The 20,221-nt window shown below is 40.9% G+C and overlaps 6 protein-coding genes across 8 annotated transcripts; 3 read left to right on the top strand and 3 right to left on the bottom strand.

Annotated features, from left to right (window-relative positions):
- Nucleotides 1-174: 174 nt before the first annotated feature.
- LOC139333775 (chymotrypsin-like protease CTRL-1) lies at nucleotides 175-2,076 on the top strand. Its single transcript, XM_070966418.1, is given in 7 exon segments — nucleotides 175-226; nucleotides 438-541; nucleotides 645-724; nucleotides 809-890; nucleotides 1,015-1,195; nucleotides 1,369-1,499; nucleotides 1,915-2,076. Coding segments are annotated over 7 exon segments (792 nt in total).
- Nucleotides 2,077-2,789: 713 nt separating this feature from the next.
- Nucleotides 2,790-4,727, top strand: LOC139333971 (C3a anaphylatoxin chemotactic receptor-like). Its single transcript, XM_070966696.1, has 2 exons — nucleotides 2,790-2,853; nucleotides 3,177-4,727. The coding sequence occupies exon 2, from the start codon at nucleotides 3,209-3,211 to the stop codon at nucleotides 4,217-4,219; it is 1,011 nt and encodes a 336-aa protein (XP_070822797.1). The 5' UTR covers nucleotides 2,790-2,853; nucleotides 3,177-3,208; the 3' UTR covers nucleotides 4,220-4,727.
- Nucleotides 4,728-5,476: 749 nt separating this feature from the next.
- Nucleotides 5,477-9,623, bottom strand: lin37 (lin-37 DREAM MuvB core complex component). Its single transcript, XM_070966619.1, has 9 exons — nucleotides 9,150-9,623; nucleotides 8,888-8,963; nucleotides 8,750-8,800; nucleotides 8,619-8,648; nucleotides 8,297-8,382; nucleotides 8,005-8,165; nucleotides 7,095-7,226; nucleotides 6,877-6,950; nucleotides 5,477-6,338 (listed from the first exon to the last, which is right to left on the bottom strand). The coding sequence occupies exons 1-9, from the start codon at nucleotides 9,181-9,183 to the stop codon at nucleotides 6,251-6,253; spliced, it is 732 nt and encodes a 243-aa protein (XP_070822720.1). The 5' UTR covers nucleotides 9,184-9,623; the 3' UTR covers nucleotides 5,477-6,250.
- Nucleotides 9,624-9,998: 375 nt separating this feature from the next.
- On the top strand, nucleotides 9,999-14,546 carry proser3 (proline and serine rich 3). 2 transcript variants are annotated; one of them, XM_070966618.1, is made up of 13 exons: nucleotides 9,999-10,165; nucleotides 10,243-10,351; nucleotides 10,458-10,726; nucleotides 10,932-11,083; nucleotides 11,192-11,295; nucleotides 11,838-11,926; nucleotides 12,006-12,139; nucleotides 12,386-12,540; nucleotides 12,638-13,140; nucleotides 13,219-13,408; nucleotides 13,644-13,794; nucleotides 14,151-14,232; nucleotides 14,408-14,546. In XM_070966618.1, the coding sequence occupies exons 1-13, from the start codon at nucleotides 10,155-10,157 to the stop codon at nucleotides 14,478-14,480; spliced, it is 2,022 nt and encodes a 673-aa protein (XP_070822719.1). In that variant the 5' UTR covers nucleotides 9,999-10,154; the 3' UTR covers nucleotides 14,481-14,546. The 2 variants fall into 2 exon arrangements, with proteins under 2 accessions (XP_070822719.1, XP_070822718.1); XM_070966617.1 differs by having other exon boundaries at nucleotides 12,332-12,540.
- On the bottom strand, nucleotides 14,454-15,903 carry hspb6 (heat shock protein, alpha-crystallin-related, b6). 2 transcript variants are annotated; one of them, XM_070966620.1, is made up of 3 exons: nucleotides 15,555-15,903; nucleotides 15,180-15,302; nucleotides 14,454-15,082 (listed from the first exon to the last, which is right to left on the bottom strand). In XM_070966620.1, the coding sequence occupies exons 1-3, from the start codon at nucleotides 15,708-15,710 to the stop codon at nucleotides 14,924-14,926; spliced, it is 438 nt and encodes a 145-aa protein (XP_070822721.1). In that variant the 5' UTR covers nucleotides 15,711-15,903; the 3' UTR covers nucleotides 14,454-14,923. The 2 variants fall into 2 exon arrangements, with proteins under 2 accessions (XP_070822721.1, XP_070822722.1); XM_070966621.1 differs by having other exon boundaries at nucleotides 14,836-15,079; nucleotides 15,555-15,871.
- A 1,413-nt stretch (nucleotides 15,904-17,316) lies between these two features.
- Nucleotides 17,317-19,264, bottom strand: psenen (presenilin enhancer, gamma-secretase subunit). The gene is made up of 4 exons (XM_070965841.1): nucleotides 19,173-19,264; nucleotides 18,637-18,718; nucleotides 18,243-18,347; nucleotides 17,317-17,899 (listed from the first exon to the last, which is right to left on the bottom strand). Exons 2-4 carry the CDS (start codon nucleotides 18,695-18,697, stop codon nucleotides 17,760-17,762), a joined length of 306 nt encoding a protein of 101 aa, XP_070821942.1. The 5' UTR covers nucleotides 18,698-18,718; nucleotides 19,173-19,264; the 3' UTR covers nucleotides 17,317-17,759.
- Nucleotides 19,265-20,221: the final 957 nt, after the last annotated feature.

The following is a 20,221-nucleotide window of genomic DNA, read 5'->3' as shown; positions in this document are numbered from 1 at the left end:
CTCAGATGCTTATCACCACATGTTAGCTTCTCACACCTATCACAGGCTTTGGCGAGTGCGTGGGGACTGGGTACTTTGGAGTGCTTCACATGGAACTCAGGGTCAGATATATGTGTGTATAAAAGCCAGTGTCTTACACAGCAGAGACTCGGGGAAGTGGGTCACACTTGAGACATGGCCATGTTCTTGCTTGCCAGTTGTTTTGCTCTTGTGGCCTGTGCGCTGGGTGAGTGACGTGTGGTTAACCTGCGAAAGATGCATTTATCAACGGGAAAGCTTTCTGTGATGGTGTGCAAGCAATTGCGGTTATCATTCTTAATGTCTGACTGCTTGCACATTAATACATTTGTAAACACAGTAATACACAGATTACTTCCTGATTTATATGCCATATACTGGGACATGCAGATCAATTATCGATTGTGTGCCTGCCTCAGGTTGTGGAGTACCTGCTATCGCCCCCAGAGTGAACCAATACAGCAGGATTGTAAATGGGGAGAATGCTGTGCCTGGGTCCTGGCCCTGACAGGTTTCACTTCAGGTAGCCTTAGTAATGCAACCTCCACTGCCACTTAGTTTTGCTGTGATCATAACCCCTTGTGAAATTGAGTTGAAAAAATTACATTATTACATCTCATTCCTAGACAAAATCTAAATTCCACTACTGTGGAGGATCCCTGATCAACGAGTACTGGGTTGTCACAGCTGCTCACTGCGAGGTGTCGTAAGTAATTTTGATGTGTCCTACATCTGCACAAGGAAAAGACATCATCACCAATCACTCCTCTGTCTGTTTTATGCTCTCCAGTGCAGCAACGGACCTTGCTATCCTGGGAGAATATGATCGTCAGTACAACAGTGAGCCAATTCAGGTTAAGTCAATTGCCAAGGTAAGCAACAAAATAACACATTAAAGCTTTCTTCATAAAAATGTCATCTTTTACCTGAACGAGTCATTTCTTGGGCACAATGGGATCATATTTGCTGATGATTTATACTCACTTCTCCATGCAGGCCATCACTCATCCCAACTACAACCCCGACAACTTCAACTATGACATCGCCCTTCTGAGGCTGTCGTCCCCAGTGCAGATGACACCCCGTGTGGCTCCTGTTTGTCTGGCCTCCTCCAGCACCAGCATCGCCTCTGGCACCACATGTGTCACCACTGGGTGGGGCAGGACTGGCGTAAGCCGTGAGTGGGCAACTGCTTTCCAAATCTTACATGCAGGGTAAATCTACAGACATAAATTCAGACAGGTATCAACGGTCCCGTTTCCACAAAGGAACAATATACAGGTGCTGTTGCTGCTAGATATCCCCCTATACCTCCAGCTGGTCTCATCTCCATTTCTTCTCCGTTCTCAGTAAGTGCCCGTTACCTCCAGCAGACTGCCCTGCCTCTGCTCAGCCCTAATCAGTGCAAGCAGTTCTTTGGTAATACCAGAGTCACCGATGCCATGATCTGTGCAGGTGCTTCTGGGGTGTCCTCATGTCAGGTAACAACTATTTAAAAGCCTAAAATACAGATTTGTAAGAAAAACAAGCAATTCATCAAAACAATGATCAGCTGCAAGTCAGTTAGAAGCCAACTGTTCATGATGAACAGATTACTATTTATACATTCGCACAAATTACTTGATGTTGATATATTAGTTAATGATTAACAAATTATTTACAGATATTTGTAAATTACAATGTATTGAACAATTTATTAATGACCTGTGAATGAAGTGAATTTTGCCAAATAGTTGTAAATAATTACTTGTGTAATATAAACACACTATCCAAATTGATAATGAACAGTTCAATATCAATCAAGTCCTCTCAATGCATCACTACCAAGATATTTCTTCTATGATCCCATGCGTGCTCTTAAAAGTCGATTAGAAAAACATATTTGTCTCATTTTAGGGTGACTCCGGTGGCCCTCTGGTCTGTGAGAACAGTGGAGTGTGGACCCTTGTGGGTATTGTGTCCTGGGGCCTCAGAAGCTGCAACGTGCGCTCACCTGGTGTGTATGCCCGTGTGTCCTACCTGCGCAGCTGGATCGACCAGACCATTGCTTCCAACTAATGTGCAAATGTGCACATTAAATCTGGAGTACGCATGTGCTTGCCTGTTTTCTCATAGTTAATCACTTTGATCAATGAATGATTATATACAGCATCAATTTTAGCTGTCAAGTAAGGATGTTACTATTTCTGTTGACTTTGAATATAGCAACAACTCAATGTACTGCTATGTTTGATGCAATTGTGAGAAATCATGCATAAAATATAACTTCAAAGAAAACCAGTGTTGATTTTCATATTTTACATTTGTGCTATCCTGATAGGCTGGAGTGTGACACATGCGGTCTGTGTGTGTGGTGTGTGTCTGTGTGTGGGAGGGCTGTGTGTCATCTAGTGGATGTGGTGGACTGTGCAGCATACAGCAAGTATATTAAGATAAAGACTGCAATGCAGTCAAGTTAAATTCCATTTGTTAGAGTAGAAGACAAATTTAGGCAACCACAAGGTTTGAAAAAAAAACAAAAACAAAAACAAATACAACAGCCCTGCAGTAACTCTCATACATGTGACACTGTCACAATGACCATTCAGCTCCAGTCATTTTAACATCATGCGGTCCTCTTGGATTGCATTGAATTCTAAGGGGTTCCTGTTATGGTTCCTATTATTTTGTCCACTTCTTCGGCAAAGTGTAATACTTTGCTGCAAAGCCAAGGTTGTGTCTCATTGGCAGCTGCATGAACTGAGAAGGAGGAGTAATCAGAGAGAGAGAATAAGGAAAGGCAGAGCCAAATAGAGATCAACTCAGACTCTCGCCACAACAGAAAAAGTAGCACTGGTAAGTTGACATAAACCTTCTATTGGGCAAATATGTAAGATTTTCTGATCACAACAGAACTTGAGTGAAATGGGTGGAAGAATCAGTTTGCAATTCAGTACAAAGTATTCTGTGACTACTTCATCTCATCAATCTTGTACTACATGTTGGAGCCAATACTTCATAGACCAACACTCTAAAATACTACGATACACACCATCAAATTGCAGTGCAGCTAATCAAAATCTGAACATTTAAGTTATAAAAGTAATTCAATTCTTTGTTTTCTCTGTGCTTGTTGTTAAAACAGTCTGTAATAAATAACACTTTTTTATTATTATTAGATAAGACTTCCACTGCAGGTCAACCAGCTACGATGGATGAGGTTATCAGAAAAGTGCAATTAGCCTCCCTCATCCTCTACTGTGTGATATTTGTTGTTGGGATTCTGGGCAACGGTCTGGTCATCTACGTGACAGGCTTCCGGATGAAAAGAACAGTGAACTCAGTTTGGTTTCTCAACTTGGCCCTGGCTGACTTCCTCTTTACGGCCTTCCTGATTTTCACGATCATTTCCCTCTCCAACCATCATGAGTGGCATTTTGGATATCTAATGTGCAAGCTCAACAGCTTAGTGACTGCCATCAACATGTTTGCCAGTATCTTCCTTCTGACAGCCATAAGTCTGGATCGTTGCCTGTCAATCTGGGTGGTGGTGTGGGCACAAAACAAGCGCACCGTCCGCAAAGCTCAGTTCATAAGTGCCTTCATCTGGCTGACTGCTCTGATCTGCAGCACTCCTTATGCAACTTTTCGTGACCTCGGGAAGCATGGGAACAAGACTTACTGTGGTTATTCAACATCCACGACACAAGAACGAATACAGATCCTCAGAATTTTTCGCTTTGTTATGGGCTTCGTCATTCCATTCCTGGTAATATTTGTCTCATACGTGGCCATAGGTGTTCGTGCAGGGCGCCTGCAGAGGACCAGGAAAGGGAGACCTTGCAGAATCATTCTCTCCATCATTCTTGCCTTCTTCATCTGCTGGTTGCCCTTCCACATTTTGCAGTTTATAGAAACTAAGACAGATCTCCGGTATATTGTTAGAATTGCTGGTTCTCTGACTGTGAGTCTGGCCTTTATGAACAGCTGCCTGAACCCCATTCTCTACGTTTTCATGTGTGACGAATTCCAGAAGAAGCTCAAGCAGTCCATTTGCTTAGTCTTCGAGAGCGCCCTGGCAGAGGACCACTTGTCATTTACCTCTCGCTCCTTGTCGTCACACTTTTCCCGGATCTCTAGGAAGTCTGACTCTACTGCACCTTTGGAGAGGAAAGACACAGCCACCTCCTCAGTCTTCCCAGAAAGCAAAGTGGGAAACTGAGAAAGACGATGTGCACTGATTAAGACCGCCATGTCTGACAGGCAATGTGAATAACAAATCCATATTCATTAAAACCAAACTTGTAATCATTAGTGAGAAAAGTACGGTACAGAATGAAAATGATATGTCAAAGTGAGTCAGTCAACTCATCTATGCATAGAAACAAATGAGCAGAATATATGCTATGTGTGATATGAATGTCTTTTGTGTTAAAGTGCCCACTCACATGCAGGTGTTTTCACTTATGGCTGATAAAACATCCCACTGATACTTCCACCTGTTATGATTTTCACCATTTCACTGGTACATGCAGTTTGATGATATCCTCCAAAAACTTTCTAGGTTTAATTTGCCAAAATAATTGAAAACACCTGTTTGGGTGTGCTGCAGCTTATAAATATATATATTAAGCTCTTTGTGTTACAATGCATGTAAAGCAAGTTATTTTGTTCTATCTAACTGTAACCATCAAGACTTCTGAAATGGAACAACCTATAAATCCTTTGATAAAGAGACCAGTTTCATGTGGTTCATATGCTTTTGATGCAGTGATTAAGACAGGCTGTTGAAGAGCTGTTCACTTCCTTCGACCTGACACACATGACTGCACACTTCTGATCTGACTGCCTGATCTGACAGGATACCACAATTGTAGACTATGCACTCCGTTCTTGGGTTTGCAAAATGTAATGTTCCATACTCAAACCACTGCAGATAAAAGCACACCACAAATGTGTCACTTTAAAATGAGGAAATGAAAATACAACTTGTTGCAGTTGTTGAAAGCATATTAATTATTTACCTATGTCACAAACATTTAATTTTGTATGCTATCATACAAGTATTGCAAATTGACTGGGGTTTCTTCCTAGTCATTTACTACCTTTTTGCACAGCGGTTACTTTACATGCTTCCCAGGGGTGTTGCCAAGGGGGGCCACTGCCATCCTGACACCACCACCAATTACTCACCCTGTCAATGCATCACTGTTCTAATGCTTTCTAACTGCACTTAAGTTCCTGCAACTACTATTAAGTCCCCAACGTTACAACAGAGTGGTGCTGCAAGTGTTCAGATTCTTCACTTCATGGTGCAGAAAAACTGTACAAGATGTTTCTGCATGAACATCACTGCTGCATTCGTGTGTTGCATTTTACTGCTGTAAATGTTTAGGACTGTGCTAATTTTAACTAGTCCTGTGTGAACCATGAGTGTTTTAAATTACTTCGCTTAAGAAGTAGACTTCCCAACACAAAGGAACACTTACTCCTTGAGTTTATCAGAAAAATTCAAATATAAAAATCACAGCATAACATACATGACATGTAGTGGTGTCAAGTTGCATAAAACTACTCAAGAGCAAGTAAGTATCGCTCTTCAGTAAATATACTTTGTTGCATTCCATCACTGCAACAGAAAATGTGTGTTCAAAGATGTGTCCATTAGCTGAAAATGTAAACTCAGTTACTTTTGCAGTTTTTGGGGGTTCATCTCTGGCTTGGATAGCTGCTAAAAAAACTAATAAGCTTGTAGATGCATGTGAAAAGAATGAGTTGTGGTGAATATTTAAATGTTATGAATAGGCCACTCTTGTGAAGCAACTAAATCCTCTATGACAAACCTCTTTTAATTTATTTTAGTTGCTCTGTTGTGTCTGATACATAAGGGTTAAAGTTAAGGAGGCAAATCTGAAAGAAGACAACAACACAATGGACTTAAATCTGTCTTGTTAATGCACAAGTCACAGTGTCTGGAAAAATACTACTGCTGAGCGAGTTAATATATTCAGACATCTACACAGAATTTCATGAATAAAAACAGTTCCACATCACAAAAATTACAACAAACTGAAACATCCTTCGAAATATTATTTTTCTGCAAAGCATAGGACGTATGACCTGTTAAAGGCTCAAGGGTCTGTTCATGCTTTCCTTTGAATCTGTAGTTGGCAGGCGTATTCAAACATTGGCTGCTACGCCACGGTTTTCCAAACGCATCGTGTCCATTCAGTGGCGGAGAGCCAAGAGCCAGTTAGTGATCATAGAGCTCCTTCATCTCCTTAAGGACTTTGATACTCTCGCTGTATCTTAACTGGTTCTTGTTGGAGCACTCCTTCCATCTGGAAAAAAAGACCAAGAGGGATCGGGATCAGAATCAGAATCAGAAAAAGCTTTATTGCCAAGTATGATTTTACACATACGAGGAATTGCTTTGGTGAGGTTGGTGCATGACACATCTATTAAAATAAGCTATCAGAAAAGTGAAAAATATAACAGTAAGTAAATACTATAACAGTAAGCAAAAGATATAACAATAGTACAAAATATAACAATAAGTAAAAAATCTAACAATATAAATATATATACACAAGTCGTTTTTGTTTTTTGTTTTTTTTTACAGAAGCACAGTCTGTTTTTTCAAAAGGAAGTCCAAGCAGAGTGTTAATGTAACGCATAGGGTTATGGTTATGGCAATGTTAATGACATGTAGAGTCAGAGGATCAGGATCTTGTTACAGATTTTGGAAGAACAATGCATCAGACCATAACATGCCAACCCATAAGCACCAAGTGACAACCATGCACTGAATGAAAATGTGAATAATCCTTTCAACAACAACAAAAAAAGAAATAAAGTTGCGTTACATGAAAAACATACTTTTGCCTTATCTTTTTCCAGCGTTCCATGTGGTCGCTTATGAGAGGGCTGGACACAGGAACAGAATCTGTTAACTGTGAAAAGAGTACATGTTGAGTTTTAGTTAGCCTCATTAGCTAACTTTATTTAATTTAATACCAGTAATAGATATGTGCCATTCAACATTACTATGCAAGTAAAACACCATTAATAATGCTGGTGTGAATTTTATACAGAACCTTGGTAACAGTGGGTTTTTCAGTCTGTGGGATCCTGAGATTGATGGGTTCACCAGATGTGCTGATTGGACAGGAGGTTGGAGGAGGGAGTCTGTAGACATTCTGACCTTTGCCATTAATCATGTCTGTCACCTGGCAGAAGAAAGACATGTGGAAACACAGTGTAACAGTCATGTAGATAAGATCACTCCTGGGGTTATGATGACCAAAGACCATGGAATAATACCCTCTTTAGGGCTAAGAAATTACAAATGCTTTCTGGGAAGTAGGTACTCTCAAACACTGTTTTCAAATTCTGCAAAATTACTGATCATGCCAATGATAAAGATTTATATTCAGTGTTTTAAATGGTCAGTTAAAACAAATGACAAAATCCAAACACAAAAAAACCTTTTCTTACTTCTCACTGGTGGTTTAGTCATGCAATTATGCAGTATGAGTTTTCTTTGCAACGATTCTGAGATATCTACTGCTGAGACATCTACAAACAGGGCTGGCCAATAACACAACCTTGATTAGAGATTATGATAACATATGAACATTAATGGCTTTCACACAGCTAAAAGAAATAACTGCAACAACAGACAGACAGTCAGTGCGCAGTTTTTGGCTTGTACATCACAGTACACGTCCATTTCCTACTGCAATGTTTTGCAGTTGTGAATGTGGATTTCCTTTTGAAATGAGAAAAAACAATGAGTGGAACATGTTGAACAAGCAGAACCCACACTTGCAGAAATGTGACATAGCACCCCAGTCTACAGTAGATGAGGATTTCTCACTTAAGGTAAGATTTTCAGTGATGCATAACTTTAAAACATTGCAGGATTTACTTTTTGTACTTATTTTGGTTATGTTTGCATATTTTGAATGAAATTTAAATGATCCAACATAACTCAGGGAGCCTCACCTCTTCCTCTACCATGCTGTGCGGGGGGCTTGGGGAAGCAGCTGGCTCTCGAACAGAAGGATTGTTTCTCATCCAGGCACGGCAGATAGGATACAGAGGGGTGCTGGTGTTGAACTGAGCCAGGTCCACGCTACGATCGAACAACTTAATAATATAAGAATCTAGCAAATGGAGAAAAAACACAAAACGGCAAAATAGGAAAAACATATGAAAGTGTATAATGAAGTAAAAAGGACAAGTGGATAAATGTAATTTCTTGCAGAATTATTTTCAATGTTTGCACTAAGTTTACTTTGTTTATGCTGATTGCTCTCTGGTATGCCCTCATCCATCTCCTTTCGCTTCTTCCTCCGGTGCTGTGGAAATCGAGCTGATGGCCTGGAAAAATCAAAACAAGGATGTGCAGTTTAAGTGGGGGAAATTCATAAAGATTATCCCTTTTTTAACATATTGTGCTGTACAGACATGCAATTTTTGTCAATGTGAAATTATAAAAAACATTTGAAAGGGGAGGACCATGGTGCAAGACTGCTTTCACCCACAACAGTACACACACAAATGTTATTTATATTTTCTGAGTTACTGGGGACTCTTGTTGAAAAACAGACACTTGCCTTTTTCCAGCAGATGATGGAGACAAATCCCTAGAAATAACAAGTGGAACATGAAAGCAGCACCTGATAAAATATATCACATATTTTACAAAATTACAAATGCATTTGAAATCCAACTCATTGATCCATACTTGCTGAGGGAATCGGCTGATATTTTTCCAGTATCACCCTCATTCTGCTCCCTGTTCAAAATAGAACAGCGTTAGTTTAACTAGAAAGTGATTTCTACAATTGGAGGGGTTTCAAATATTAATAACAATTTCACTGACGTTTCATTTTCATGCCTCTCTTCCAGGGCCTTTAACACAACATCCAGTCTGCTGCGTGCACCAGCTCCCTCCAAATCTGCAGAGGTAATCAAAACAATAAATATTGAATGGAGGTGACATTCTTATGCTTAATTACTGAATCTGTACTGTCGAATGCGATGGGTCACGATGACTTTTAAATCAAACTCTTTTGGGGGCGGAAAAATTCACGCAAAGTAGTGCGGGACGTGTTCAGAAATATCTTGGCGCAGCAACCTCTCACCTGGCCTTTCAGTCTTGATCTTGACGTGATGCATTATCTCCAGTATTCTCTGTATTATTTACAAAGGGAGGCACGAAATGTACAACCACGAGTTCACTGTCGGTAACTGAAACGAAGTTTCTTTAAGTTGATAACGGCTTGTAACTGACTATACGTAACAACATTAACGCCGCTTGCTTGCTAACGTTGACGTTAGCTAGCCAGCTGCGGTTAAGTTAAGTTAGCCACCTTGCTTCTGCGTTAGCAGCAGATCGCAGGCCTAGCTTTATCTAAGTTTACCTATTAGCAGTTACATATGGTGGTTTCCATACATCCACTAGAAATATAACGTAGACTGGCCGTTTTACTATTGTTGTTGTGACCGTAGCATTTACTAGCTCAAAGTACCGTTGCTAACTTAGCTTATTTTTTACCAACGAATAGCCCTTGCAGACTTTCCTCTTCCGCGCGCTACCGGTTTTCTATCAACTGATTGGCGTTTGTACGGCGAAGACGGTCTACATGATTGGATAAATTGTATGTCCATCATATTAAACTCGGTGCCCATTGGTTTTCTGTCTGGTAGTAAATAACGATCGGCATAAACAGAGAGTCTTTCCTGTAGTTTCATCGATAATGTTATATCTGTCAAAAGAGCAAGGTAATTATGTTTTCAGTTAAAAGGTGGACTTGTTGGATGACTAGATCTTCAAAATGCCCACTGTAGCAGCTTAATTTGCTACCTTATGAACTAGTTCGGTCGGACTAGCGTTTGATTCCATGGTAACTTTCTTTTGTGGACATGCCAAGTCAACTCGGAAGGTTGGTGGATAATGTGGTCGTATTCCTCTTTGGTTATATTGCAGTAAGACCGAATTTACGCAGTAAGTCAAACTGGCCGATCTCGCAATAAGTTATTGTCAAAAGCTCATTTCGGACCAGACCACCATAGGACCCTCAAAAATCAGAGCCACACTGAAGCAACCTTGTGGTATTATGTATCCCCTGTGACGTGCTAAAGCTACAATGAAATCCAGGTAAAGTCTAAAGATCACGTTTTTATTCTGGAAAAGATTACCAAGATTACAATTGGTCATAAGTGTTGTTTTTGCAGTGGACCTGTGTTCTCAAGGCAGAATCCCTTCCAGCCAGCATCCAGGGAGGGGAGGGCACACTACCACCCATCCAGAAACCAGATCCTGTCAAAGAAAGAGAAAAAAACTGTATGATTCAAAGTAAACTTTACAGATACTGCAAGATACATCCGATTCTCATTCGTCTTTCCTAAGTCATTGCAAACATGTACATCACTTTTTTGTTTTACTGCAGACTTTGAGTCCTGTACGTGCAAAGCAGCGATCCAATCCACAGTTACGCACCCTGAGTCCAGAGAGCCGCCGGCCGTTTGAGAAACGTGAAAGCTGTTTTGCCGCCACAGATGCTCTTTTTGTAGAGTCCTGGCCCTCCAGTGACTCTGGATCATCTCCTGCCAGCAATTCAGCCTCATCTGACACAGAGATGCCCAAAGAGTCTGTGAGAGCAGGAAAATCTGCAGTGTCCTCAGAGCTAGAGGTTGAGCCAGATTCAGTGTTGGCTAAGTATGCTTAAGTTTCATACAATCAAACTGTACCCTTAAACCCAGCAGGGCCTATGCACAAAGTTATCCTTTCATAGAGCTGAGAAGTTGAAATGGTTTGACTAAATGTGACAGTGTTATAGAAACAGTGATGCAAAGACTGGAAAGTATAGAAACTGGTCAGTTGAATTGCTACTTCTAACCAGCGCTGACCTTTGCTCTCCCAGGTACGTTGAACGCTTTCGCCACGGTCGACCGCAGAGTCGAGAGGAGCGCCAGAAAGCTGACTCTGCCATTGGAGAGAAGCGTCTGCCATTTTGGTGGATGTCACCCTCATCTTTACCTCCCAGTTCAACGCCAACTAAAACAACAGACCAAGGTACGTTGTCATTTATTGCAAACTTCAGCAAAAATATATTCATAAATTTCAATGTAGGAAGTAGCCCTTGTGGTAAAAGCCTTTGGTAAAATCCTTTCTTCTGAAAAGATGTTCTCCAGCCTCTGAAAGATGACCATGGACCTGCCATTTTCAGTCCAGCTGAACTTCGTCGACGGGACAGATCTCTTTCCCCATGCAGAGGCTCCCTTAGTGTGAGTGCATTTATGAGTTTGCTGCCATGATATGTGTGTATGTTTGCATATGTATAATATTGTCTTCCCCTACATTAAGTATAAATGATAGGCACATTGGTTGAAGGATAAATTACCTACCAGTATATAAGACTAAATACTATTCCATCTTGCTTTTCATTCTTTGCATATGTTATAAAGGATTATTTGGAATGCCTGCAAAGCAGTGTACAGGACAGACACCTTATTCTGACTAAGTGTGCATATAAATATTTACACTTCAATGCCACGTGTCCATTTGGAAACCTCTGTGTTTACTTAGTGCTGGGGAAGGCATTTTTACATCCACGTCTGATACGTTCACGGCTTGTTCAGCCTGCTCGCACCTCATTGTATTTGTTAGCAGTATAAGGCCAGATTATGCGCCTGATTAGATATTGTTTTTACTGAAATGTGGAAATTAAATTATTTAGTTTTATCCATTTACACAGTATTCTGAGTGCTCTTTGTGTCAACATATCAGGATTGAGTGTTTATCCTGTTATTATATATTTTTTTCTCAGATTCTGTCAGACACCTCCCAGGGTGAGTTCGATGATGACGCAGAGATACTACAGCTTCAAGAAAAGGCCAACAGACTTCTGCTGAGAGAGTATGATGACCAGCGAGTAGCATTAATGATGAATTAATCCGTTCCCTCAGTCGTGAGTAACTTTTTGTCTTCGTGGCAGTGAATGCACTCAGAGTGATGGATCTGTACATGTCAGCTCAGAGGGCCTGGGCTGCTCGGATTTCTCTTCTTCAGTCAACGTAGATGAGCCGCTGCGAAGACCTTTGATTCCCAGTTCAATAAAATTGACTTCAGGTAACCCAAGCGTGGGGGGTAATACTCATTTTTTTGATGAAATTTTGTTAGTTCTGTTGTAATTTAAACTTGCTCAATGCTCTTCTTCTTTATGCAACTCATACAGGATGATTCTTCTTTTTTCATGCTCGATACTTTAAACTGTACTGCTGTGTCAGTGTTGTTGTGCAATGTGTTTATTAACACTTCCAGTGAGGGCCTGCTCAGACTCAGTCATTCCTTCTCTGGTGCCCCCCACACGTCCAGAGGAGGACATCTTGTTCCAGTGGCGTTTAAGGAGAAAGATTGAGCAGGCCAGGGAGTGGCCCCAGTCCCTGCAACACTCCAGTCCTCATGGTCCCACATTTAGCTGGCAAGGCCCCAGCTTAAGCTACCCCTCAGCCAGTGGACAGGCTTACAAGGTTGGAGTCATGGTGTATTTACTCCAGATTTTTGGTTTGACATTTATTCCAGATGTACAGACTAATTTAAATTTCCCCCTTCTTGCACCATCTGTAGCAACAGCAGAGTACTCAACCTCCTGAATTCTTGCAAAAAGCTACACATCCACACATCGCTGACCCCCAGCCTGAAACCAAAGAAGCCCACGTATCATGTGCCCCAGCTTCAGGTCCACCTCCCTTCCCTGCCTTTGTCGTCTCTGGCTCTTCAGTCTCTCAACCCAGCCCTATTGCCCATGTTCCTGCCCACATGCATTTACTCTGTGACGTCTTGCCCTGTCCCACTCAGTCATCTTACGCTGGCAAGCACCCAAGTGTTTCTGAAAGTATCGATGAGTCTCACACCAAAGTTGTCCGTAAAAAGACCAGAGTCCCCAGAAACTCAATGAATGCCATCACTGATGAGCCTGTTTGTGAACATATGCCATCCCCACCCCCTGCTGTAGAAGCAGAGGGGCCTAGTCACCACAAAGGATCTGAGAGGAAGAAGAAAGAGAAGGCCCAGATGGAGGAGTCAGAGAGGAAGGCAGCCATGACTTTCAGAAAGCAAAAGAAATCAAGGTATAGTATTGGAGTAATGAGACATGCAGACAGTCTACAACTTCAAGTTTGAATGATTGATATACTTCTTTTTTCCAGATATACGGAGAGGGAATGTGCTGATGTCCCTGGCTCTACAAACAGGAGTGCTTCAAACCACACTGTTCCCAAAAAAGTCATGCCATGGGCAGATCAGCAGCACCAGAGGGGAAGCCAGGACTTTTCCAGTGAGAGATGTACCGGCGATCATGTCCCACCACCTTCTCCCGTCCACAGAGCCTTAGGACAGGTGAGCACATGCAAAGGTTTTGACCCACATTACCAGTTCTCACGTTACTTTCCTTAATGATCTGTATTTACTTTGATCAATACATGCACCTTATGAAGGGAAAAGATTATTTAAAAATACTCCATTTACCACAGATCTTGAATGCCATCACCTGTATTTTTTAGATGTCATACCATCATCACCAGTCATTAAAGGCTGCATTAACCAGTGGGGTGTTCTCATTGGGCCTTGGCAGGTTGTTTCAGAAGTCTTGTTCCTTTCGGGGGATTCATCTCCTGCACAAAGGACCCCTGCCTCCACCCCTGCACCTCTACAATCCTCAGTTCCTCCATGCAATGCACAGAACTCAGCGGAGGTCATTTCACAGCTGCTGCAAGAGGCTGAAGGTGAGCTTGTGGCAGCAAAGAGCACCAACCTTTAGCATGAAGTTAATTGTGGAGAATATCTTCTGACCTATGAATAGCTCCCATTCCCAACATTCCAAAACCCTTCAGGTCAAAACCCCTTGAACTTTCTATCTTTTTTTGTGCTTGCAGTTTGCACTTGATCCATGTTCAATTTGGCTGTAGTCATCACTACATACTGCCTCTGGTGGTGGCGGCGTGTACAGTTTCCCTCTTCAACTATGCATGTTGTGTGTAATGTGACGAATAAAGGAATTCTTAAATAATAAAGCAATAACTTATGGCTCTCTGTGCACATGCATTGCTCATCACCGTCAACATTTTTTTTTCCTTTTCAGATTCTGATGAAAAAGAGTTTGAAGATGATCCTTTGTTACAAGTCCTTCGCAAACAGAGGACATGGGTGAAGGAGCAGATCAGGTAAAATAAAAACTTATAAGTAGCTCAGCTGGCCACATTGATTGTCTTCATTTATGAAAATAATGTTCATCGAAGGCTGTAAATCTTAAATTGTAGCTCTTCCAATGCTATTAGATTGATGTAAACATAGCACCATAAATTCCAGAACAGTAATCTACTGTATTTTCTCTTTTAGTGAAGTGGACTCCATGTTGAATGAACTCCAGGACGAGCAACAAGTTACTTATACACTGACAAAAGGGCATTGATGTAGTCTTGTTTTTATTATTTTATAAAGAAATAAAGTTTATTTTTTGAAGAAATATTTCCACATTAAAGAATTTGGAGATATGTCTGTGTGCATCATTCATCACAATCACAATACAGTGCATTTTACAAAAGTTGCACACACAAAAAAAGCAGCACTTTGAACTGTGAACGCAGAATATTTACAAAGACTGGTTCCTCGAAACGTTACATAAGATTGAAGAGCAATAGCAGGACAGTATATACAAACCTCAAGGAGCAGGGAATAATAGAGCAGTGCCAGGAACAGAACAAATGTGTGTTTTGGCACATGCTGAGTGTGGCTGTGACTGGAGGAGCCTGAAGTTATTTCTGTTTATGCCTGTGTGTACATGAAGGCTTCTGTTGCATTTGCTTTCAGAAACAGTGAAGATTGCTGAGATTTCAGTGTTTAGTATCAGTGTGATCAGGTCAGGATTCTGGAGTTCTCACTTTGCAGCATCGGTGCAGATATGATCAGGATGCCATCTGGAGAGACAGCTGACTCCAACGCCATGGTGTGCACTCCCTTTGGGATTCTGTAGCGCCGGTTAAACTGCCGTGTTGTAAACCCTGGACCATCCTTCTAACAAAACAGAGATGAATACAAGTTTAGAGAACAACACAAATCACTATTGTAAACAAACCAAAAAATACAGCAGTGTTCCTCCCAAAATACCAACCTTTCTCTCCTCATGCTTGCCTTGCACTTCCACAAAGTCTCCTATCACCTTGACCATGAGGTCCTCTGGGTTGAAGTCCTTTACATCAACTTGAACTACAAAACCGCTCTCATCACAGTTCACCTACCAACATGAGCAGAAACACTGTGGAGTTCATTCTTGACCTTAGTTATATATATATATATTTTCTGTTAAAATAGATGAGGAGTACTTTTAAGGTCCATAGAGTGGCCTCTCAGTATTGAACAGGTTACCATCATAAAAGACTTTTTGGTATCACTCAGTGTTTTGTTTTCATGCACTTCTACTGAGCCAAAACAATCTATTTTTTTAACATTTGCCTAACCTAATAAATTTAAACTTAAAATGACCTACCTCTGCAGAACTGACATGATCAGCCTCAGGAATCAGTAACTTCGGGGACCACTTATATTGTCCATAAGTCCCATTCAACCGAGGAATAAGAGGCGGCAAAACCTTCTCCCATGGGATACCACCATCAGGCAGAGTGGGTGGCAGGATGAAGTCCATTTCTAACAAGTCGACACCAAGTGAGACTACAGAGCACACAACCCTGGCCGCAGCTTACCTCTGCGTAAATTCCCTGACCAAATTAGTGCGCACGGTGGAGAGGACGGCCCCTGCTGTTCACTGCTCGGTGAGGTGATGAGCTCGTGCGCCCGCCTGTCTGCCTCCTCGCCCTCTGGCTGCCTGACGTGACACTGACTGTTTTTATACCAGAGTTGCATAATGAGTCGGGACTTCACGGCGGGGCACCTTGCTTCTGTTATGTTCTGCACTAATGCGTACCCTTGGGTGTTCAGGCGGAGCCGTGCGGGATAAGGGCGTATTGTTTTTGGGAGTGACGCAGCTGTTGCGGGCTTATTGGCAATTAACGTGTTTATTGGCTATTACCAATATTGCGGCCTGCAGTTTATTCCGGGGGATGTGACACCGATGGGAACAGACTGTGCAAGTTGTGAGACCTGTTCTGTGCTTAAGATTTGTTGTTAGGGAAGGTCTATCCAAAAATAAGTTCAAAAGACGATGTTGTTGACCCTGGTGGGTTGATGCCGGACAGACAGTGACAGCAGGGACGTCCCGTACACATGCCAGAGCACGTGTGCTGCCATGAAGCCTGTGTGTCGCCACATCAGTCACCCTCACAGCGGTGGAAGAACTATTCAGATCATTCACTTCAATGAACAGTGGGCTTACCTCAATGTTTAAGTACTCATTACAAGCCCTGCATTCAGTATCTAAGTACAGATACGTGATCAGTTAAGTGTACTGGAAGTTACCAAAAGTGAAACTACCCATAATGCAGAAAATATGGCCATGTGGGGCTTGTGTTATGGTATATTCTTATTGCTGATGTATTCATGTGTAAACAGCATTGTGATGCTGCCCGGGTGGAGCTAATTTAGGCTACTTTACATTTTGCTGGTTAGTTTATCTATAACAATGCATCCAGTTTCATATGTTGGTTGAATGCTCTGTGGAGTCAAGCAACTAGCTGTTTAATAACTAGAGAAGTAAAAATTCTATTTACCTCTGAAGTGTACTGTGTACACACACGCATACTGTAAAATACAACAGACTTGGAAACAATGTCCATAAAAGGATTCTTTATAACTTACTCCTCATAAATCTGTTTTATGAAATGACTCCCTGCATTGTGAAGAGCACTGATCGTGCTGATACTTCTGACTTGTTCTTGGCACACTCGAGTGAGGTCAGCAGCTTATATGGCAGGCACATGGTCCCCCTGTTAGTAATGTTGAACCTGTCACTTAAGCTTTGACTGGAGTGACTAAAAATGGCTCTGATTATGCTATGACTCATATAGGATGATAGGGAAGTGGGGGCATCTGGAGGGATTAAGTTACTGGGTTTCACAACAGGCACCAGTGATTGTCCAGACTTTAGGAGACTTCTGTAACAATGAAAAACATTAGGAGTATATATGGAGAAAATAGCTCACAGATGACTCACCCAACAAAAAGCTCAGACACAGTCATAGATCTAAGACGGAGTGATGTTCCAAACTTTCTGACTGGCCATGGGAATACAGTATGTGGAGTAAAAACATTGTAATTTGGAAGCATTATAGACTGTTTTTTTTTTTTTTTTTTTTTTATTATTTGTCATTCATACACAAGTAAAAGTAGTTTTGGGTGCACAATCACACAAGAACAATAAACATTTTTAAAAAACAATCTATTGTTCAATGTCCTCAACAAACCTGAACAAACATCCAGCTTCATCATTAGATACTGTGAGATACGGTCATGACAATTAACATTATCTGCTATACGAGATTAATGAGCCTAGTCTAAAACCAAAGAACTTTCTGAAATGCTGTAACAAGCATAAAAAAACATGAATTTTCAAATCCTACAGCATTTATCCTTTGAACTCATATGGAATTACTCTGTTAACTTTAGCCAGTCATTGAATTTGGCTCCAGAGACGAGACAAATCACCAAAGCCTTTCGCTGTAGTTAAAAGAAGAAAATTCTTTGGTCCATTATACTGGATCAACAGTTATTTTCAAAAGACCTGTCATCAAAAAATGTCTCAAGGAATGCCCAGAGGAATTGTAAAAGAGAGGTAATCTCCCACCTCCCCCCACTCTGCTCTGAAGTGCTGGAAAATAGTAATCCATGTCGTGAGTACTGCAACCCATAACAGCAACCCCAGTGCTGACCGCTTCACATCTAAATGAAAAACACAAAATAATTACTTGGCATTAAAACATTGCTGTTTGGTAGCTTCTCACACATATGGATACATAAATTCTGCTAAATCATTACCCAGTGCAACATTTAATAAACTGTCTTCAACTGAAAATTTCATCCCGTCTCTTCTGGGATTTAAGAAAGCTGAAAAGACATCCTAACCTCATCCCAGCAGTTTAGCCACAATAGAACAAAAATGCACACGTGTGTGTGTGCGTGCGTGTGTGTGCGTGTGTGTATACAGACTGAACAGCCTTTTCTAAATACATATTTGTATGAAGTAAGTACAGTAATGGGTTAAAGTGTCAATTCCAACACTTACAAGTTTTTATCTGGAGCTGCTCAGTGTATGCTGGCTTCACAAAGGCCTCCCGAAAAAACCAAACAACGTTGACCAGCCACAGGAATGGGAGAAATGCGAATCCACCTGAGAAAAAACGATTAAAAAAAACATCATTAATGACAGCACTACTGAATTAATATAAAACCTAATCGAAATTTCACAAAAGGCCTTGGAGCTATGCTGCTAACCCATCCTCTCTCACACCTAATTGAGACTACACCAGATCATTGTGACACTCACATATCACTTACTTACGTACGTAGGCAGCTTTTAGTACTTCCTGCATGTACCCAGAATTTACAAACCAAAGGAAGACTGAATTTATAGAGTGTTGCTTCGGTACTTGTCATAATAAATTCTCGAGTCCACTCACCCAAATAATATTTTCTGCACAGGCTGAGTTTCTCCTCATTGGGCAGTCGTTCCAGGTTCATCGTGGATATTTGTGGCTATTGCTACAGAAAGAAGAAGAAGAAGAAGAAGAAGAAGAAGAAGAAGAAGAAGAAGAAGAAGAAGAAGAAGAAAAGTTCAAGAGCAGAACCAGCTCGAGACAGAACAACCCAAAGACATGGAACTTTTGTGACCAAGGTGATGCCGGTTATGTCTACGTTTAAGACACGATCGTCGACCGGCCTGAACCTGCCTTGGAGCAAAGTCTGCCAATGAAAACGGTATAAAATCAAAAAAGCAGCGTCCTGGTGCTTGCCGGCCTGGTTTGCATTGTCATATGACTCGAAATTCACCTCAGGCTAACATTAGCATTTCGACAGCTTAGCAATGTAACATTGGGTTGGTTAGACTCCACAAACACCCGAAGCAGTTTCTTACATCGGTCTCCAGATTCTAGGCGAAGTCAATTTCTAATAATTCTATGGGACTCCAAAGTTGTACATTGATGTGATAATTTACCTGATATGTTTAAGGCCAAAAAGTCAGAGAACAGTCGCAAACACACCAAATAATAAAAAAATCAAACAATACTTCCTCCTTCTTCTTCTTCTGAATTGCGTTTTTCTTCGTCTTTCTTCTTTGTTTGTTACAGGATGCACACGCTAACCTGCGCTACATACCGCCACCTACTGTACTGGAGTTTGTTACATGGGCGGTTCAAGGAAGACAGTATTGAGTATGTCTCTTCTAACATATTGTATGTCCAGTATGACAAAATAATCTCAATTAAAACGTCCAGTTAATAATTTCTGAGAGCCCCCCCCCCCCCCGTTTTTACTAGTCTTTGTCAGTATCGCTCTTATAACACTTACTTAGCCAATTTATTTAACAACACTACATATTTCTGCTTCCTCCTCTTCTTTGTGTAGCTTTTACATGTGACAGTAAAGATGTATACTGTCATTTGTTGTATTCCATTGTGTTAAGCCAGGTCATTAAATCATATGCATTTAATCATCAGAACAGTGTATTAATTATGCACTGTACAGTTTCTCCTAATAATCTGCCTCTGCGTTGCATTTCTTCAGCAGGATGTTAATTATGACTGATTTAATTAATGCGCAATCAAATAATTACTTATCAATAATTATATAAATAACAATAATAACCAGTTATTATTGTATTGTCCTGTAATTTCAGAGCCATCTTCTTGTTCCAGTCGATTCCATTTTTTTTACAACACAGGAGAAATGTCAAAATCATTTCCCATCATGCCATCATCCCATCATTTTTTTTTTTTTTTTTTTTGATTAAGCTCGAGGCTGTTGTGTGTGGTGTTATTGAGAGGTGTTGATGTATTGTGAGCTTTATTACATATTTATTACTATATATGCCTGAAAAGTCTCGGAGCATTTAGCTCACCAATATTTATTTATTAGAACAATAAAAAAAAAAACAATATGAGACAGCCCTGCTGGAATTTCTTTATATAGTAGTTTATTCACCGAAACAAAAAGAGTGAGTGATACCGGAGATGCGTGTCAATTTCTGAATGGAGATTAGACGTA

Source organism: Chaetodon trifascialis, chromosome 7, assembly GCF_039877785.1.
Source record: "Chaetodon trifascialis isolate fChaTrf1 chromosome 7, fChaTrf1.hap1, whole genome shotgun sequence".
Lineage (NCBI taxonomy): Eukaryota > Metazoa > Chordata > Actinopteri > Chaetodontiformes > Chaetodontidae > Chaetodon > Chaetodon trifascialis.
The sequence above is the reverse complement of the archived record's forward strand: the minus strand, read 5'-3'. Positions and strand labels throughout refer to the sequence as shown.

Coding starts and splice junctions, on each gene's coding strand:
- lin37 (XM_070966619.1), bottom strand. CDS start 9,183: ATGCATCACGTCAAGATCAAGACTGAAAGGCCAG. Junction 8,166..8,296: donor GAGCAATCAGCATAAACAAA/GTAAACTTAGTG, acceptor TCCATTTGCTAG/ATTCTTATATTATTAAGTTG. Junction 7,227..8,004: donor ACAGCATGGTAGAGGAAGAG/GTGAGGCTCCCT, acceptor TTCTTCTGCCAG/GTGACAGACATGATTAATGG.
- hspb6 (XM_070966620.1), bottom strand. CDS start 15,710: ATGGACTTCATCCTGCCACCCACTCTGCCTGATGGTGGTATCCCATGG. Junction 15,303..15,554: donor ATCATGTCAGTTCTGCAGAG/GTAGGTCATTTT, acceptor TCATGTTGGTAG/GTGAACTGTGATGAGAGCGG. Junction 15,083..15,179: donor GCAAGCATGAGGAGAGAAAG/GTTGGTATTTTG, acceptor CTGTTTTGTTAG/AAGGATGGTCCAGGGTTTAC.
- LOC139333971 (XM_070966696.1), top strand. CDS start 3,209: ATGGATGAGGTTATCAGAAAAGTGCAATTAGCCTCCCTCATCCTCTAC.
- proser3 (XM_070966617.1), top strand. Junction 11,296..11,837: donor CATGCAGAGGCTCCCTTAGT/GTGAGTGCATTT, acceptor TTTTTTTCTCAG/ATTCTGTCAGACACCTCCCA. Junction 12,140..12,331: donor TTCAATAAAATTGACTTCAG/GTAACCCAAGCG, acceptor TAACACTTCCAG/TGAGGGCCTGCTCAGACTCA.
- psenen (XM_070965841.1), bottom strand. CDS start 18,697: ATGAACCTGGAACGACTGCCCAATGAGGAGAAACTCAGCCTGTGCAGA. Junction 18,348..18,636: donor GTGCAGAAAATATTATTTGG/GTGAGTGGACTC, acceptor GTTTTTTCTCAG/GTGGATTCGCATTTCTCCCA. Junction 17,900..18,242: donor GCAGCTCCAGATAAAAACTT/GTAAGTGTTGGA, acceptor TTTTTCATTTAG/ATGTGAAGCGGTCAGCACTG.